Source organism: Pempheris klunzingeri, chromosome 11 (assembly GCF_042242105.1).
Source record: "Pempheris klunzingeri isolate RE-2024b chromosome 11, fPemKlu1.hap1, whole genome shotgun sequence".
In the NCBI taxonomy this organism is placed as follows: domain Eukaryota; kingdom Metazoa; phylum Chordata; class Actinopteri; order Acropomatiformes; family Pempheridae; genus Pempheris; species Pempheris klunzingeri.
The window spans coordinates 16,625,112-16,643,247 of NC_092022.1; the positions used below are offsets into that span (position 1 = coordinate 16,625,112).

General features: G+C 44.2%; 1 protein-coding gene across 2 annotated transcripts in view; it reads right to left on the reverse strand.

The window, feature by feature from the left end:
• The window catches only part of LOC139209956 (protein bicaudal D homolog 2-like), a 43,632-nt gene that overhangs the window by 10,234 nt on the left and 15,262 nt on the right, over nt 1-18,136 (reverse strand). For both annotated transcript variants that reach the window (XM_070839888.1, XM_070839887.1), the window contains exons 2-9: nt 15,360-15,572; nt 6,307-6,459; nt 5,168-5,382; nt 4,834-5,080; nt 2,788-3,045; nt 2,448-2,651; nt 1,801-2,337; nt 1,098-1,249 (exon numbers count right to left, since the gene is read on the reverse strand). In XM_070839888.1, coding sequence (XP_070695989.1) covers nt 1,098-1,249; nt 1,801-2,337; nt 2,448-2,651; nt 2,788-3,045; nt 4,834-5,080; nt 5,168-5,382; nt 6,307-6,459; nt 15,360-15,572 — 1,979 coding nt within the window. The remainder of the gene's footprint in view (nt 1-1,097; nt 1,250-1,800; nt 2,338-2,447; nt 2,652-2,787; nt 3,046-4,833; nt 5,081-5,167; nt 5,383-6,306; nt 6,460-15,359; nt 15,573-18,136) is intronic.

Here is an 18,136-nt window from a genome sequence, read left to right on the forward strand (position 1 = left end):
ACTGGTCAAAAACACTACTTAAGTGACATATTTAAATGATACCCAGATTAGGCACCTTCTGTGCTCTACAGTCAGTATCAAAGCTAGTATCCCTTGTTGACCGTGATTCTCAAAAACAAACAATGCCCTCAACAATAGCCTCCTTAAACATGTCATGTTACAATAATACCACAGAGGCATAGCCAACATGTGGTAAATATGGACATGGCATTATGATGATAATCTTATTTTAAGATTACCTGGTATATTGTGTATGGTCTTTGTATGGTGTATGTGCAATAGCTTTAAGAATAGTACAAAGTCTGGTGTGTTACTGCTGCTAATCTACAGCAGCACAGCAAGCTGGCAGCATTTGGGATTCATGCCAAACCACATGGGTAAACAACAAAAGCCATAGTTCCACTGCATGGTATGGCTCGGCTCGGCTCGGCTCTACTCTACTCTGCTCAGCTAGCTTTTGGACTCAGCCGACTGTCATAGCAACGCCGCTTGATCTTCATCCATCATCTTCAACGTGACACAAACACACAGGAACAATGGAGGATACCGAAGTGCTCTTGATTCTTGATATGCGGCTGTTTGATCACAGCACGGTTTTGCAGGCTGCCATTTTTTCCAAGACAGGGTTGAGTGAATGCAAATTTTTTAAAAAGCAGTTGCTATCGATGGTAGCTTTGGCTGATTAAAAATGCTGGGTTTGTATGCAGTCTCACATGTTGAGCAGGTGATGATTCTAGTGATAAATCTCACTGACCAATCAGTGGTCTGCAGTATTTTCACTCCACCTTTTAGTACTGGCTCAGCTCACTTGGATCCTCAGTGGAGGTGATACCAAAAATGTACCAGGTGTTATCCACTGCTTTTGCTAGAGGAAAACCACCAAAGACCAAGTTGAGTTGAGCCAAGTTGAGCTGAGCCATACCATGCAGTGGAAAAAAAGGAGAAGGACTGCATCGTGCCTCGTTTTATATATAAATATTAAGAGGACTAATATTTTGTGAGGTTTTAACGGTATGTCAGATAAATGACTTTCTGTGTCATGATTGAGACGTATTTTTCAGTGATGTCCTCTCAGCAGAAGGCGGCACGTTTCTTACCGTGTGGCGAACATGGCTCGGAGAGAGGAAAAGGTGGCAGCGTCTTCCTTCAGGGCTTTGAGCTCGTTCCTCAGTTTCATCATGGTCTCAGTCACCATGGCCTTTTCGTTCTCATACTTGCTCTTCAGATTGGCCAGAGCAACTTCAGCTGTCTGTGGGTGGACGAGAAGAACAAAAGGGTCAGAGCAGCTGCGAGGCGTCGGGAGTGTATTTCCTGTCATAAGAAGTCTCGTAATGGACCATATGGCCTATTTTCTTCTGTTTTTCCTCGTTATTAAGGTAGGCCAGCAGCCTGTAGTTGCTATATTTAGTTTAAAGACCATAGGTGTGTGGTTTATGAGGGGCCTTAATGTCTGTGCACCAATGGTACCGGGTAACCACACACACACTATAAAGGGCTACCAGAAAAACTAAACTGCACTGTGTGCCTGGGTTATGGTTCTTTGCGCTTTGGAGGGCTATGTCTCCCAACCAAACCCCACAGACACTCTGGACAGCTGCCATCATAAGGCTGTCCCCACCAGTGTTTGTTATAGATCTCGTCTCCAACACATTTGCTGCAACAGCTGAATAGGCCTCAAATAGCTCACACCTTCTTCCTCTGTTTCTGTCTTTCAAGGAAAAAACACAAATGTCTGGGAGCGATACACAGCTAGTTAAACAGACATTCTGAGTGTATAAACGAGAAAACCGATCAACCGACCTGCTTGTTGGCCTTGAGGACAGTCCTCAGGGTTGCAATCTGTTCCCTCTTGGTGCTGAGCAGGGATTTCAGTTTGAGGATCTCCTCCATGCAGGCTTCTTTGTCTTTGTCGGCCACAGTGCCGAGCTCCAGGGAGGCCACCCTCTGGCGTGACAGCTCGGTGGTGCGGTCCACTGCCAGCTGCAGGTGCTTGATCTGGTCTCTGATGATGGCCACGAGATTGTAGATGTTCATGGGCTCGCGGCGGTGGTCAGACACAGGAGAAGGCAGTGAGGAGACTGGTGAAGGGGCTCCGTCGCTACCAGGCTCAGGGAAGAGGCCCTTGGTGAGCAAAATGGGAGAACGGCGGCCACGACCCTCTGGACTGCTCCGACCACCCTTACCCTCCTTGTAGAAGTCGAGCATGACACGGTTGGGTGTCTCGTTGTTGCACATGCAGACGTGGTTGTAGAGGGTGGCCAGTTCTTCGCTGAAGGTGACCAGCTCGTCCTGTGCTACACTGAGACTGCCCTGGGACTCGCCTGCCACATCACTCAACTGAGGACACGGAGAGAAATATGTCAGTTAGGCATGTTTTTCTCTTAACAAAGTTTATGAAAACACCAAACTCACCATTTGTCACAATGTCAGTATAAAGAACATCTCACCTTGCGCAGCTCCTTCTCTAGCTTAGCCTTCTCTTGTCTCTCCGTGTGACTTGTCTTCTCCAGATTTGCCAGCTTCTCTCCCAGAGCTGTCACATCGTTCTCCAGACGGCCGCGCTCCTCTTCGTAACGTGACTGGCAGGCCTGGTATTCTGTCTTCAGAGTCTTCAGTTCCTCCTTCAGCTCTCCTGCCTCAGAGACAGCAACCTAGCGAAGCAAGAGCAATGGTTGACAATATATAAAAGCTGGGTATAAACAAAGACCGCATGCTTTGTAAGACGTTTGGGTTGAGTTTAATCTGACAATTAGCCCTGTCCACCCTCAACTATAAGAAGACAGGTACCTTGTATTTGCACTCCAGAATCTCGGGTCCGTTGATGTCCACCTCGTAGTAGTCTCCATCTTCATGGCTATCACGTTCCTTCTCGTTGTCCAAAGCAGACTGGCGCTCCTTGCTGGCCTGGAGCTTGCGGATGGCGTTGAGGTTCTCTGTGAGGCGGTTGACCTTCTCCTGATGTTCTGACAGAGCACCATTAGCCTGCTCTAGCTGTTTCTGGGAGTCCTGCAGGGTGGACAGCAGGTTGACCTTCTCACGCTCCATCTGAGGGGAGAGGCAGAGATACAAATAGCAATAAGACACAAGGTCATCATACTGGATGTCTGTCATGAAAATACAGTACTCTCTGCTTGGCTTATTGCACATGTTATTTCACATTTAGATTTCTTGGTAACTTGACCACGTGAATGGTTCCTGTCTAGAAAACAGATCATATGAAATCAATGGATTATCTGTCATGTGGTAACTCTACCCACTATGAGGCTTGAGATGCCAAGGTATGTGAGGCAGTAGCCCAGCATCAGCGTCAGGGTGACCTTGACAATTTGCTGGATTGGGCTCAGCTCAGTGCTGGCAGAGACACTGAACGGGTCGTCTTACACACATGCACGCAGTTGTGCTGATATAAGCACTGAGCTATTTCAGAGGATGATCTGTAAATAATACAAAAGTATCACAGTCATGCCCATCTGCATGCATTTTTTTAAATCAAAGCAGAATTTTCAATTATGATTTATTTCAAAAATAGAGGGAAAGTTTGATTAAGATGTTTTGTCATGTTAAAAAGCTCTCTTCTTAACATTCCCTTGTATCACATACCGCGTGTTACAATAGTATAAAAAGTATGAAACTGTATAATGCATAACACATTTTGCAGTGTCACAGTTAAAAAATAACTATTTTAGATAAGTTAATGCTCACACTGATGACCTCATATATTTTCATATATACAACATAACTTAAATTTGAAGAGGGGCTTGTGGGCAGGTGACAGACATTACTGCCCATCCTACTCCTGCAGAATCCATATTGGATGTTGTTTCAAATTACCAGCGACTAATGGGGTAATTTCTCAGGAGATGTCTAGCATTGGTCAATAAAATGAGATGAGGGTAGGTGTGGCGGCACAGCATGGCTAAATAAGTAAAGGAAGCTTTTTGTTTCCTCTGCTCTGATTCCTGGCTGGAATCTGTGGAATGACCTGATAGGAAGATTCAGCATACAGTACGACATGCTTCTGGGTCATATCAAACACAAGGCTTTGTCACAGCCTGCCAAATTCACCACGATGGTTGAGAACCTGAGCTGACTTCTAGTTCACACATTAATCCAGCAACTGTGCTCGTGTTTGATGAAGTAAGAAAAAATCCTTAATCCCTTAGACCTCAAAACAATCATTATCCACAGGTTCACAGTACTTTCTGGTAACCATGGTGCACAATCAGGCGTGGCCTTGGACTCATGGGGTGATGAGCAAGCAGATGGCAGGTTCACTGGTGCCACCACCCGCTGCCTCGCAGCCCAGTGGAGCCTAAAGGGTGTGTGTCTCCCTGGATTAACTTTACTAGAAGGGGGATTTAGATGCCTACTGCAGCTTGGGTCAGGATGTGGCCCAAAGACTCCACTGACTTACTCAGTCTTTCAGACACACCTCCGACCTACTTAAATGCGTAGCCTGCTGTCTTGAGATATTTTGTCTTGAGTAACTACTGTCAATCTAGATTGTTTTGAGAACAACATGATGAATAATTTTTACAATAGAAAACAAGAAAAGGCATCTCACCAATCTAATTCTATAAGGGAACAAAGTGCTTTACTTCTTTTGACTCTGATTTGCCTGCTATCGATTCTGTCTTTACGGAATACATGTTTACAAAGTAAACACATATCTAGCTGAAAAAAGTCATTCACATCACAAACTGTAACAGCAATCTGCTCCTTCTGCAATCAGTTAATCAACTATGAATGGTGTGCAGAATCAATGCATTTTATTCACTAAATAAATTCGATTGCAGATGAATTTTCAGTTTTCCATGGTGGGGAAGAACAAACCTGCATCAGCTGCTGTTTGAGCTTCTGGATCTCAGAGATGTTGAGTTCGCTCAGCAGGTCGTCCACGAGGCTGGGCGCAGGATGGAACAGCTCTTCCTTCTTGGGTGTGGAGATGCGGTTGTCGTAGGTGATGGCATTGGCCAGTTTGGTGAAGCCATTCTCGAATCCGTGGAGAGCCTCATCGTTGTTAGGTTCAGTGGCGGCATCGTCGCTGAATTTGAGACCGTCCAGAGAAATGCTGAGAGGGCTGAGGGAAATGGTGGGAACGGTGTTATTTGGTGTTCTTTTCAGTGTCTGCTGAGGCCTGTGAGCACCTTGTTTGTGTTCTTTTTACCTGTGGCACAGAGTGTCTCCAATGCTCATGTAGTGGGAGAGCTCTTTCCTCAGGGAAGCTTTCAGCTCACGCTCAGTCTTGATGGTCTCCAGAGCCTCACCGAGCTGACGCTCAGCGATCTCTTTCAGTCGGATGGCATCCTCCAGCTGGCTGTTCAGGAACTGAGTATCCTCCTCAAGACGGCGGATCTCGTGTTTCAAACCCTCAAACTCCACCTGGGCATGGGAGGAGAGGGAGCGCCTTTAATGAGTTTTAGATTCAGAGAAATAGATACAACTAGATGCAGCTTCAAAGAAATGGAGCTTTCAGGCTGGTTCACATGCTGATCAAACAGAATGGCATTATTCAAGATGATGTTAATCAAGAACATATGCATTTGATTTCCCTTTCTAATTAATTTTAAGTTAATTGGATTTGGGAACCCTTTTTATAGTGGGTGTTTAAAAGTGCGAGCCGCCTTTGTGTGTTTCATGCTCTCTGTGATGAACATAGAAAACATCATTCAAGAAGACACGTCCCTATGGAGAAAATAAACAGATCAAGCATAATCAAATGGAAATATCTTCTCACAACTCACAACTCACAAATTCATCTTTATTTTATAGTGGCAGATGTGCAAAAGGGATTTATTTTTCCTCTCCATTCTTGTGACTAAACCCAGGAAGTGTTATTTCTACCATGACGTGTTAGAATCTCTGGTCTGAAGAATTGGAGTTGTTAAGGAGTCTGGCAAACACTTCTACAACCAGTAGGCAGCTCCAGGCATTAAAAAACAGAGGCTGATTATCCCTTTACTGTGTCAGAGGATGTTTTCATTATCATAATTAAATCTGAATATTAAAGCGCTCATCCTTCTCTTTGCAGTCTAATCAGCGCGAGAAGGAGACAGACAGATGATGTGTGGGAGGAGGAGGGCCTGTAAGGCTGCTAAGAAGCTGTATGACAGTAAATAGTAAATATATGTGTGTTAAAAAAAAGGTACTTGGATGAGTTGCCTGAAACTATCAGTTTACCAAGAAGTGGCCATTCTGCACTTATTCTCCTACCAGTTTCTTCTTATTTTTAGATGGCAACCCCCAACACTCTCACTGTTTACGTGATTCAAACTTTGCAGAGCTGCAGCACTGCTCTGTCCTCACCTGGCTCTGTTTGAGCACGGACACCTGCTTCTGCAGCGAGATGTTCTCCTCCTCCAGCTCGGTGTAGTCCTGCAGCAGACGAGCCTCCAGGAACTTGTACTCCTTGATGTCATCGCGCAGCTGATTCCTCTGGAGCTCCACCATCTGGCTATTCTGTGGGGCCAAAGGTAGACAGAGGGAGAAGAGGAAGAGCTGTCAGTGACCACTACTTCAATCTTGTTTGACTGATCGTAGGAGACACGGTGATTGACTAGATATTGTTGCTCTAGTGTAACTGTTTGTGTCATGTTGGCTCTTTAACACTCTAAATCTCGCTGGATAAGAAAAGGCTCCCATCTGGCCAAACCCGTTGTGTGTGTGTTTGCTGTGTGTGCCTGCTTACGTTTGGGAGGCAGGTGCCAGGTGTCTCTCTGGGCAGTGGGCCACAAGTGTGCCCGCCTGCCAGCTCTGATGGCACCAAAGAGACTGCAGCCTACTTATCTCTCTCATGGTGACCGGTGTTCAATGGCCAGGTAGCACTGTATAATGGTCGGATTCTCTATTAGGCTTGGTTCACTGGATACAGGTAATGAGCACAAGTGCGGATATCATGGGAATTAGAAGATGTGCAAAAAGTCTCTGAATGCCAATAGGAATCCCAAATCTGAAATTTTGGTTTTTCATTTTTAGTTGACGTGATATTTTAACTGCGTGCCAGTGACGTGATGCTATTACAGGTAATGCACAAAAACATTGTGTTCTCTCAGAAATTGTTGGCACTGGTGTAAGTACATATTCAGTAAGTACAGTTGCTTCCTGTTGCTGCTCAGGAGAGGCATCATTAATTATATAAAGGTTAGAGAGGAAAGAGACATGCCCTTCCCCCACTTGCCAGAAGGATCCGATCAGCCCTACTGAGCCACCTGTCCATTACTACCCTGTCTACCTCTCGCCCTGTTTAACCCTCCGCACTCTTCTTTCAAGGTTTGTCACGGCCCCAGACTCCTGCTGTCTGACTCGTCCCAAAACATAAGAGCCCCACAGGACATTTGGGTGGGGGACATCTTAGCCGGAGGCTCTTAGAGAAGTAGCAGATAAAGGCTCTGAAGTAAGGGGATACTCGCTGAAGGAGGGTGGGCCTCTCCCTCTTTGAACTGAATAAATGAACATGCACATGTGTGTGTATGTAACGTGAGAAAGTGGGGGGTAGACACACGTGAAATAGATCTTTGTATTCAGCACTGTCTGGACTGACCTTGAATGTTCATGTGTGCAAGCGAGCATGTAACTTTCAGAGTGTGTGCAGGTGAATGCAGTGCTGCTCGTTTCTCTGTCTGGGTTAGGGTTAGATCACAGGAGGGCAATCCTGGAGACTGTCGCTCCGCAGAATTTCTCAGAATGCTCATCAGAATTTAATGACTGGGTAATAAGCTGGTGGTGACAGGTACCCTGACGGTGAGAAACACCTTTTAATAACTAGTGGATCATTGCTGTGATTCAACAGTTATGTGCTCAGTCTGCATTACAGACAATTTCCTAATCATACAATGATGGTAACATTTTTACATAATAATACAGCTGTTGTAATAATCAACAATAATTCACGCTCCAAAATATCTCACTAATGTGACACAGGAGACTATCACGCTCTGTAATTTGAATTATCTTATTTAGCTTACTGAGGGAGGAATTCATGGACAAATATGCTGCAAAATCCCCGCTGATGAAGAGTACATGCCCCTCGTTTGCTCTGCGTAATAATTAATCACTATGTGCAGAGCTGCGTTGAGGCTGACGTTTGAAGGTGCATTAATATTCATCAGGGGTTTTGCGCATGTCTAATGAGCGTGGGTGTTTGCTGTGCGAAGGCCCTGATGTGAGTGCATTACTGCATAATGCATGAGCTCACAATACACATCAGTCCCACCTCTAAGCCTTGATACAGGGCTCCTGACTTCTGAGAGAGAGCTGAATTGAGGCAAAAATTTTAAAAAGTGCTGGAGTAAGTCAGTTGATAGACTCAAATGCTATAGTTGTCAGCTTTGGAGTATCAAACAGCATATACACAGTTATCTCACAAAGACCTTCTGCATAATCATTACGCTGCTGGAGTAATCTCTTGTTTTTCACTCAACAAAGCTGTGCCAGCTGGTTGCTCAGGTCTTTTCCTGGCCAGGGTTATGCGCCTCAGCTGGAGGGTCAGTGCTGCTTGGTCCCAGTGAATACAGGACACCGCTGAACCTGATTAAGATCCTCCTCCAATCTGATTACAATGCATCTCAGGGCTGTGACCTTTCACCTTGCTTCCACATCCTCTGGCGCACTGAGCCCCTCAGAGACTGCTGCCCCGCCGTCTGACAGAGGTTGATTTGAGTAAACTCATCAGTGGTTTGTGGTGGCCATGTGCGTTCCTGCAAGTCTGAATGACATTTAATCATATGAGGAGCACGCGGCCCTCCTGGGATAAATGGTAATAATGTGTGTGTGGGGGGGTGGCTGGTTTAGAAACAGCGGTGTGTGGGGTGAAGGCCATCTGAGGTGCCACCAACATGGAGTTCATCAGCGGGACGTCTTTCATGACCTCAGGCCTATGTGTAGTTAGTGGTGACCCCCTGCCTGCTGTCACTACAGGTGACGTCTGAGCAGCTGCTTCAAAACGCCCACACACATACACACAAATGTGTCACTTCCATGCACAGTGGGTGGCAGTGAAGACACCAAGTTGTACGGCCATACCATCAACTTGCAGGATAGGCGTGATATATTTGATGTTTAAAAGCAGAGTAAGGACTAGTGAGTGCGTGTGTATATGCACGATAAAGCGTGAGCAGGTTTTTGCTCCAGTGAACCTTCTCTGGGTCGTACAGTGTTGAGAAAAATGTCACGAGAGCACACATTTCTGTGGGTCACAGATTCCTCCAGCTATACCGTATGAACTCTCTCACTTTCAACTCTAAGGCTTTCTTTTCACCATTAAAATGCTTTTGACAGCACAGTGGGGCTGAGCCAGCTTAAATCTCACTAAAGCTCTGAGTAATTTCTAAATGTGTTTGAGCCGCTATAACCTATGGGAAATAGCTCCATCACTTAGTAAGCCACGGTGGCAAAGTTTCAGGCTTAACACAAGTGTAGATTAGGAATGTTTTAATTCTTTGTTATAGGCTTTGCTCTGCGCTTAATAACTCTCAAGGAATCCAGCTTGCATTTCCGCAAAATCCATATTTTCTAGCTTCTTAACCCCTAGTTTGGTTCCCTTGAAAGTGCTGCCCAGAATCCCAGATGGCACAGTACTGCATTACTGATATAAAAGCACAGACAGGCTGAATATAAATATATATTTTTTTATCATCTTTCTGCCTCTCTCTCACTCCACTGACCTCCATTTCACTCTCCATCCTGCACACTTTGCACTTTAGTAAAAATGCGCTTGCACTGGATTTTTTTTTCCTAAATTACTATTCCTCCAAAGTACAGACAGGCTTCCAGATGGTATCACACCAAGTGCAGGTCAATACTGCTTTTTGTTTTGTTTTTTTACCCCTTTTCTCTGCTTCTCTTTCTAATACCACTGACCTCTATTTTGCCATTTCTCCAACATCACTGCTCTCAACACCCTCCTCCCCTCTCCCCTCCCAGTGTGTAAGTGTGCTTTTAGAGGCCATGTATCAGTCACAGTTGAATTCCTTCCACATATCGGACTTTAGTGCCATCACATCTATGTGTTAGATAAAAAGAAGCGGACTCGGATGGCCATATTCACATCTGCTTGTAGAGCTCTAGTGATATTGTAATGGAGCACTTTTGGGCTTCAGTGAGCTAATGAAAGAGAAAAAAAAAACACTTTATATGTCCTATATGTTCTGCAGTATGTTAAGGTCACGTCAGCCTGAGTTAAATCTGACTCTATCAAGGCCAACATCCCAGGATCATCTTCTGGAGAGACGAGACATGAATCACAGATGAAGTACAACTCAACCTGCCCCCAGTATAACTTCAGACAGGGCAGAGCAGAGCAAAGGACTAATGATGCTCAGGGGGCTATTGCTCCTGTCAGAGCGGAGAATGTGGGTGAAAGCAGATCTACTTTTATCTTCCCCTTCGCTGCGAGCAGTTGTCATTCTTTTCACCCTACCATCGCTCCATCAGGGAGAGGAACCAAAGTCAAGGTCGCACGCTACAATGAGAAAATTAAAAAAAGTGAAAGGAACCGTGTGAGTGTGTGGCTGATGGTATTTAGCTCAGTGTGTGACTGCTGCAAAGCCCACAGGGTGAAAGTGTGCCTCCATGCACTTAACAGTGAATTAGTGATTTTGAGGTCATTTGGATGAGAGTGGAGAAATGTGCATGTGAGCGTGTTTACAGCCATTAGTCTAAGTGAATGTGTAGGCTGGTTTGTATGGATGCTGTTGATTTATTAGCATCTATTGATCCGACATGAAAAACCTCTTTGGTGCTATGAGCCAGGGGTTTAAATCAAGAATGACCTGCTTTCAGAGTTTCCTTAAAGCTGATACCCAAAGACAAACATTATTAGGGATCAATTGCAAATCTTCTAAATGTATTTCAAAATACGCCCCTCTTAAGGGCTAAAAATAGCCCCAATCTGTGAGACATGTGGCACATGAGGCAGTTAGCTGAAGTGGAAATAAGATTAAGTGATGTTGGGTGCTGTGGCCAGATAGCCCAGATAACATCTGGAGTGGGTTTAAGGCCCCTCATGACAGCAGTGGTAGCAATGGCTGCTGCAACAACGGAAACTGAAGTAGCATATGTCCCTTTTTTCCCCACCTTTCCTACCAATCTTTCAATCTTTTCCTTAACCTACTCCCTCCCTCCAACTAGCATAGAGCAGGAGGTGATCTGTCTTTGCATGAATGTCGCAAGAAATTAGCAGGCACTCAACATCAAAACCCCAGAGCCTTCTGGAAGTCTTATTACATTAGTATCACGTCAGACAAAGATAATAGGGAACAAAGAGCAAACCACCTCGGATCCCTTTACCACTCAACTCTGACCTTTCACTAATCAAAGTGAAGCTTCTACACTGACGTGAAACTGACATTCTGCTTTCACATCAATCTGATCCATGATCCAGACACTGCCAACAGCAGCCTTGCACTCCAATTTCTTTTGATTGCAATAACGACAATGGCCGTCCTCTCATCGAGCTTAAACTTCTGTTTTTTTTCTCCACCCTTTTAAAACTCATCCCATCAATGCAGATACACCCCTCTCACAATGCCCCACTTCTCTGTCAGGTGTTTACTACAGCCAATTGAAACAGCACTTAAATTAATGGGGCTGCCTGTCCGACAGCTCCATCCACTGTGAGGAAGAACCAATCATGTTTAACATTTGAATGGGCCCCACATTATGGTGATTGAATAAAGTTAGTGTGTCAATACAGCATGCAGAGTGACGCAAATGTAGAAGAGTGCCACAAGCAATCGTGGTGATGCTGAGGTGGAAACACATTACAGTTTCTATGAGTGTGACTAGAGAGTAAAGATAGACAGACCTACAGCAATAACGTTTCTTAGCATTTTTATCTTTGGCTTAGCTTGATAATTTCCTGAGAGGCAGGCAATGGGGATCCCCATTCTGTGAGGATAATGGCAGCCATCACATTCCTCTAAACCCATGAGATTGAATTTAATGAAGTCATGCCTATTAGAGCGCGCCTCCTTACAGTGTTACTGGCTCTTTGTGGAGGCTTAATCCTGTAGACTATATCACTGCAGTGAAATATGTCTTATCACTCCTTGGGGCTAACATTTGAATTTCTGGCATGGGAGACTGCCTGGGAGGTTCAAATGTGATAAAAGCATTACGCTGAAATGCTGTAACTAAATGCTTGTGAATGAATTGGCCTGTACAGAGACATAAGCCATTTTACACTGACAGAAGCTTCCAGATCTGTGAAACAGTGGGATGGTGACATTATCTAGAGTGATTTGTGAGCCACAAACAGTTTAATTACATCTTGTACGTATTTCGCAAGCCTTCCTTCAGCTGTATTGATGTGATGAAAGCTCTCACTCTAAACATATCTTGGCTGTACTGAGGCACCTTGGGGACACGCAGGGTCAAAGAAAAACTCCCTTTCAGTCAAACACAATAGGCAACAATTACAGCCCAACTGTCAGTTGCATTCCATGTTGAAATTGAGTCATCCAATTATCCTCCCGACTCTGTATGATTAGTCTGAGAAAAACCACCACCGTCCTCCACTGGTGCTGAATTTACTCTCATTAAGCCTTTCTCCTTCTCCAACAGATTTTAGGCCTCCTTCGCTTTCTTTCGCACCATTCTCATCGCCTCCTAGTGCCCCCCTCTTCTCTCCCTGCCTGAGCCTTTGGGCTAATTTGAAACCCAGGAGACAATGGCCTCTTTCAGTCCTGTCGGCCTGGTCACAATGCCAGCCTCAGTGCCCAGGCTTCCTCCATTTGCCTGCCACACACACTCCTCCTCGCACCCACAGAAGTACCATTAGAAGGGTGTCATTATCTGCCATACATGGTGCGATTTACACTCCAGCCCCTTTTATCTAACCAATTAGAGCTGGCTGGGGCCCATGGTGCTGCATCAGGGCGACTATAATGGGGATGACACCTGCAGAATAACTATCATGCAGGCCACCAGTGCAACACCAGTTTCTACAGAGCTGTAGATCAGACATGCAACAAACACTGTGTTCCTATTTCTCTCAAATTCTATGATGAATATATACATACAAATAAAGTTTTTTAACCTCAAGTGGGAGATTTAAAAGACACAATGCCTGCGTGGACAGTAATCATGGTCAAGGTGACTCTTGAATGACTGCAGGCAGTAACAGGGGAACTCATGTTCTGTTACAAACACATGCCTGGCCTGGACATCTGGCTTCCATAATAACCAACTTATACCAACGTAGATGTAGAGCTGAGTAGCAGCTGACCTAATTATAGTGGAATTTGGAGCTTTCCGGAACCTAAGTCGTTGTGAGGGACATGCCATTTTTAAGTCGTTTTCATTAATCTCAGTAAGAAACGCTGCTTACATCTGTCTCAAGCAGCGACTCAGAAAACAGCAGTGATTCCTGCCGCTGTCTGCAAAAGACTTAAGACTCACTCAGGAGGGGGGCCCCCTTTATAACTCGCCCTCCTCCCAATTACGCTGGAATTACCAACTTGACCTGCAAAACAGTGGATCGGCTAAATCTGGTGTGCACAAACACGGCAAGATTTGGAATACTGATGACTTTAACTACCACATAGTGAGAGCATTATACAGAGATGAGAGAATGGAGACCAGAAAAAAAAAATAAGAATGACAAGTAATGTTGGAAACAAAATAAAATGTAACAACTTAAACGTCCAGAAAATGGAGCTCCTGTACGTGATGCCCCTACCTAGAGCTGCAAGTGTCAAACAAATCAAGTTCTACCAAGAATGTGTAGTCTGTTCCTTCTCTCCTCTTATACCCAAACCCCTCAAACAGGTTGCTACTTCAAACTCCCTCTTTATCATTCTAGCAAGAGCCTCTCTGCCCTCCTGTCAGACTCTGTTCATGTCTCTGCGTCTCCCTGTCTTTGTGTCAAGCAATCTTCCTCGAAGCTTCCTACTTCTTTCAGTCAGTGCGATTTCAACTTGTACTTCTCTCCTGTTAATTCAGTCCCATCATCTGTGGCTCCACCACACACGCACGGCCTTTGGCAAAGGCACACCACCCACGCTCTGCACTGCCCTCTTGTCTCTACGAATGAGGTCAATTAGCTGTGAGTACATGTAAATCGAAGCAGTGAAGAGGTCAGACATTGTCCAAAGTGGGGCGCAGACAATAAAGGTTCACATTATGATAGTCAGGGAAGCTTAAGAGAGTAGAATATGAAAAATGTTTGCTGGAATTTGCAGTAGAGTAGGGCTGAGCAATATGCAAAAAAATCATATTATTTAATTATTCATTAAATTATTCATTAAATATGTAATAATAATAATATGTGACTCATACAACAATATGAGTCACAATGGTGGGGATGGTAATCATTGCATTTTATTTTCACTTAAAAAGAATATAAAAATGAGTATGTGACTTTTCCTTGGGACTGTGCCAAACAAGAATGTTCCTTTATGTCTGGAGAATATGATTTGTAGACTCAGGGCATCTCTGTAGCACCACAATGCTTCATTTATATAAGTATGTTGTGACACAGTTTAGCTTTATCAAAAAATGGCAGGTCCTGCGATTTGGATATTCAAGATAATGTTTGGATTACTTGTTTAGCCCTTGTAGAGGGTTTGCTCCCATTTAGGGAAATGGCTTGGTCATGCTTCAGCAAAACAGATTTCGGTTAACAGAGGGCTGGTAAAGGGCTCGTCTAAGGTTGGGTTTTATAATGAGGCATGTCACACAACTGTTAACACAAATTTAAGACACTAATTGACTAATTATTCATGTGGGATCATGCCATATTGTGAAATAGAGCATGTTTCCCATAACTCCACCCTGTATCACAATAGGAGTGGAGGACATCACATTAGGCTTGATTTAGGGTGTTGCTTCGATCAGCTTGGCCTCTGTCCTACAGTGTGATTAGTCTTGCCTTAGCATGTCAGCAACACACCAGTCTGAGCAGTAATTATGCAGTGCCCTACAGCCTTTGGACCAGTGCTCTGAGACGACAACTCACTTGCCTCTTTATTTGAAACTGCATTCTTTGCACTCAATAAAAAGTAAAAAGCTCTATGCTCCAGTCTCCACCTGGGCTCAACTGCATGAGGTTTGACGTTGACCTGTGATGAATATCTGTTTTTTCTGCAGCTTCAGACAGATAAATAGTATCAAGCGATAACTCAACAAATACACCCATTGTTCTCAAAAGCTGCGGGCAAACGAGTGCAGACACAACCCTCTGCTTCCACTCAGAAGTGAGTTCATTTTCAAAGTATTGACGCAGGGAACACAACCATAACAACACAGCGTCTACAGATGAACAGTAATATTCTTAGAAGTGACTCTACCCCGTCCTCTTGTGTTGATGTTTCAAACGTGAAATGTGTAGCGTGCGCTGGCTGTGCATCCCCCACTCTTACCTCTCTCAGCTCTTGGGAGATGGTGTTCAGGCGTTCATTCTCAGACTGGGTATTGGCGAGGACGTTGCGCATCTGGCGGAGCTCGGTCTGCAGCTCCAGGACCCTCTGTTCGTAGTAGGCCTCCTTACAGGCCGACTCCTGGATAAGAGACTCCTCACGGCTCTCCCCATCCGCTGCCACCTTCCTGTGGTTGGAGTAGGCTTGTCCAAAGGCCTGGAGATACAACGAAGGGAGAAAAGTAGTTGTTTAGCAGCTGTGGTGTTGGAAAGAAGAAAGAAGAAAATTTGTTCATCATTTTCAATACTATTAAGTAGCCAAACTAGAGAGTTTTGTAAATCAGGGAATAAACTGGTTATTAAAATTTTAAAAATCACAACTGTAACAGACAAAAGTTTGCTTTGTGATTCAGCCATTTTACAAAGACACTAATATCCGTTTCTGGTGGTTCAGCTGGGGTCTAGGGCTCAAAAACCTTATCAAATACTGCCATTGCCCCTTGGAGATAATCAGTTAGGCTCCATCTGGGCTACATTATCCCCATCTTCCCCCTCGCTCTCCCTCCCCTACCCACAGGACGTTGGCTTCCCCTGCACGTGCTCGGCAGTGACTCCACAGATGGGAAAACCAAACATGAAAAGTAGAGCAAATGGACTGGTGTCTGCATGGGTGATCAAGAGAAGCCTGTGTTCTAATGCTCTTAATACTTTAGGAGATCATAGCTGATGATGAAAGGTCAGCAGATATTATTTGATTTTTACGGATTGCCCAAAGGGGATGAAATTTCTGAAGATTAAAAAACTACGGAGAACATACAGGCGAAGGCTTCCCCCCTCTGTAGGGAGATATTCTCTGGCGAAAGGCTAAGAACAGTAGTTTGACTGTGCAATATGAAAGTCTGTTTTACTATTATTAGTGCTGTCTTTGACCTTAATTGGTTAATGGCCTGCAAGGCAGCAGAATATGAACAGAGAGACAAACAAAGACAGACAGAGAGAGAGACAGGATGAGAGAGAGAGAAAGAGAGAGAGCGAGTCTTTAACTGTAGCAGAATCTAGGTTAGGCTACTCTCCCTTCTCAAAATAATCACCCCCTGATTACAGATTTCATTTCCAATCCTGTAACCACCAGCGATCCGATGGAAATTCTGATTCTCATCTTGCCTCACAGCTCGAGTGCAGGCAGTAATCTGAAATCACCTGAGGCCCTGAATCTGACCTTGTTTACAGATGCAGAGCACTCTCTCTCTTCTCTCTGACCTGCTACCCTCTTACATCTGCACGTGACTGGCTGCCACAGGATTTTCTCCGTTTGATTGCATATCATATTAATCCCAGTAATTCCTTTAGAGAATGGAAAATCTGAAAATTTGTATTAGTCGAACTGGCCTACTTGCAGGACGAATACGTGAGTGCGCAAAAACTAGTTTAATGGGTTACAGAAGTGCATGACATCATGTCTCGTGCAGGGTGGCTGTAATATCGCTCACATTTCAGGGAAGATCCAAACTGGGAGATGGCAATGATTAACAGATCTACTCTCACGCTGAGGCACCATGTGCTTTCTTTAGAAGCAACAGCAGTTTGAAATGGTGCTACGTTTGTCAGTGACATGAGGAAGCTCATCGCATGACTTTTTATTGGCTAACCTCTTTAACCTCAGCATTTTAGCACATATTTGATTGTGCTAATGTGATAAAAGAATGTCACAAGGCTTTATCACTTGGTTAGATGAGCAGATAGTTGCATGCATTTTCAATCCAGTTACACTAGATAAAATACCAACAAGCCTGCACAGTGGAGCTCAAATTTGCTGAATAATCGATTAGCTGAGTAACAGAAAATCAATTGTCAAATATTTTGACGATTAGTTAAAAGTGCAAGTCATTTTTCAAGCAAAATGCCAAATATTGCCTTGTTTCTGCTTCTCAAATGTCAGGATTTGCTTAATATCTTTTGGTTTTATACTCTTGGTCAACAATTAATTCATCAAAAAAAATGAAAATGAGAATGAAAACAATAGCTAGTTGCAACCCTTCAACACATTGACTGGACCATATGCACTTAGTATATCAAATAAGAATAACACTACTGGAAGGTGCTTCTGCAATCTTAAAACCAAGGTTCACATGGCCAACGATTCTACTCTACTCTCTCAAACAACGAATGTGAGTTACTCTACATACAGAGTATCTGTTAAGTAACTCCTCTCATACCTTCCCCACCACCTCCCTCCACTCCAAAAAACACGCCATCGATCAGCAGGAGACTGTATTTGATGAGAAAGTCATTACAAGAGATGGGATTAACCCAGTCAGAAACCAGGGGAATCCCATCATTATAATCTTGGTGCGTAGTGGATATCAAATGGGCTCCAATCAATCCAATCTAAGAGGCCTTTCCTTCAAACATAAAGTAGAGTCCCTAGCCAAAACCCACTGACCCATTGCCTTTAATCTCAACTCCCAAAGCGTGGGTTTAGGCTACTTTTAGGGGAGGGTAAATTGGGGGCGCATGCGACCAAGGCTATAATCCTACAGTGAGCTGCCCACCCAATTTATAATTCATCTTTAGCTTGCCATATGTTGCAGTTTTACATTAGACATGTGAGCATGGATTATTCTCTTGTAAAGCTAATCAAAGGCAGATCTTTAGTCATTAGCACGCTGTCTGGACTGGATTTCCTCACAGATTTTCCTCGCTGAAGGCTAGGGCTAACATTATGACGCCATATGAGGAAAAGTCAATAATTTAAGAGATTTATCCGTCTCCAGAACCGAA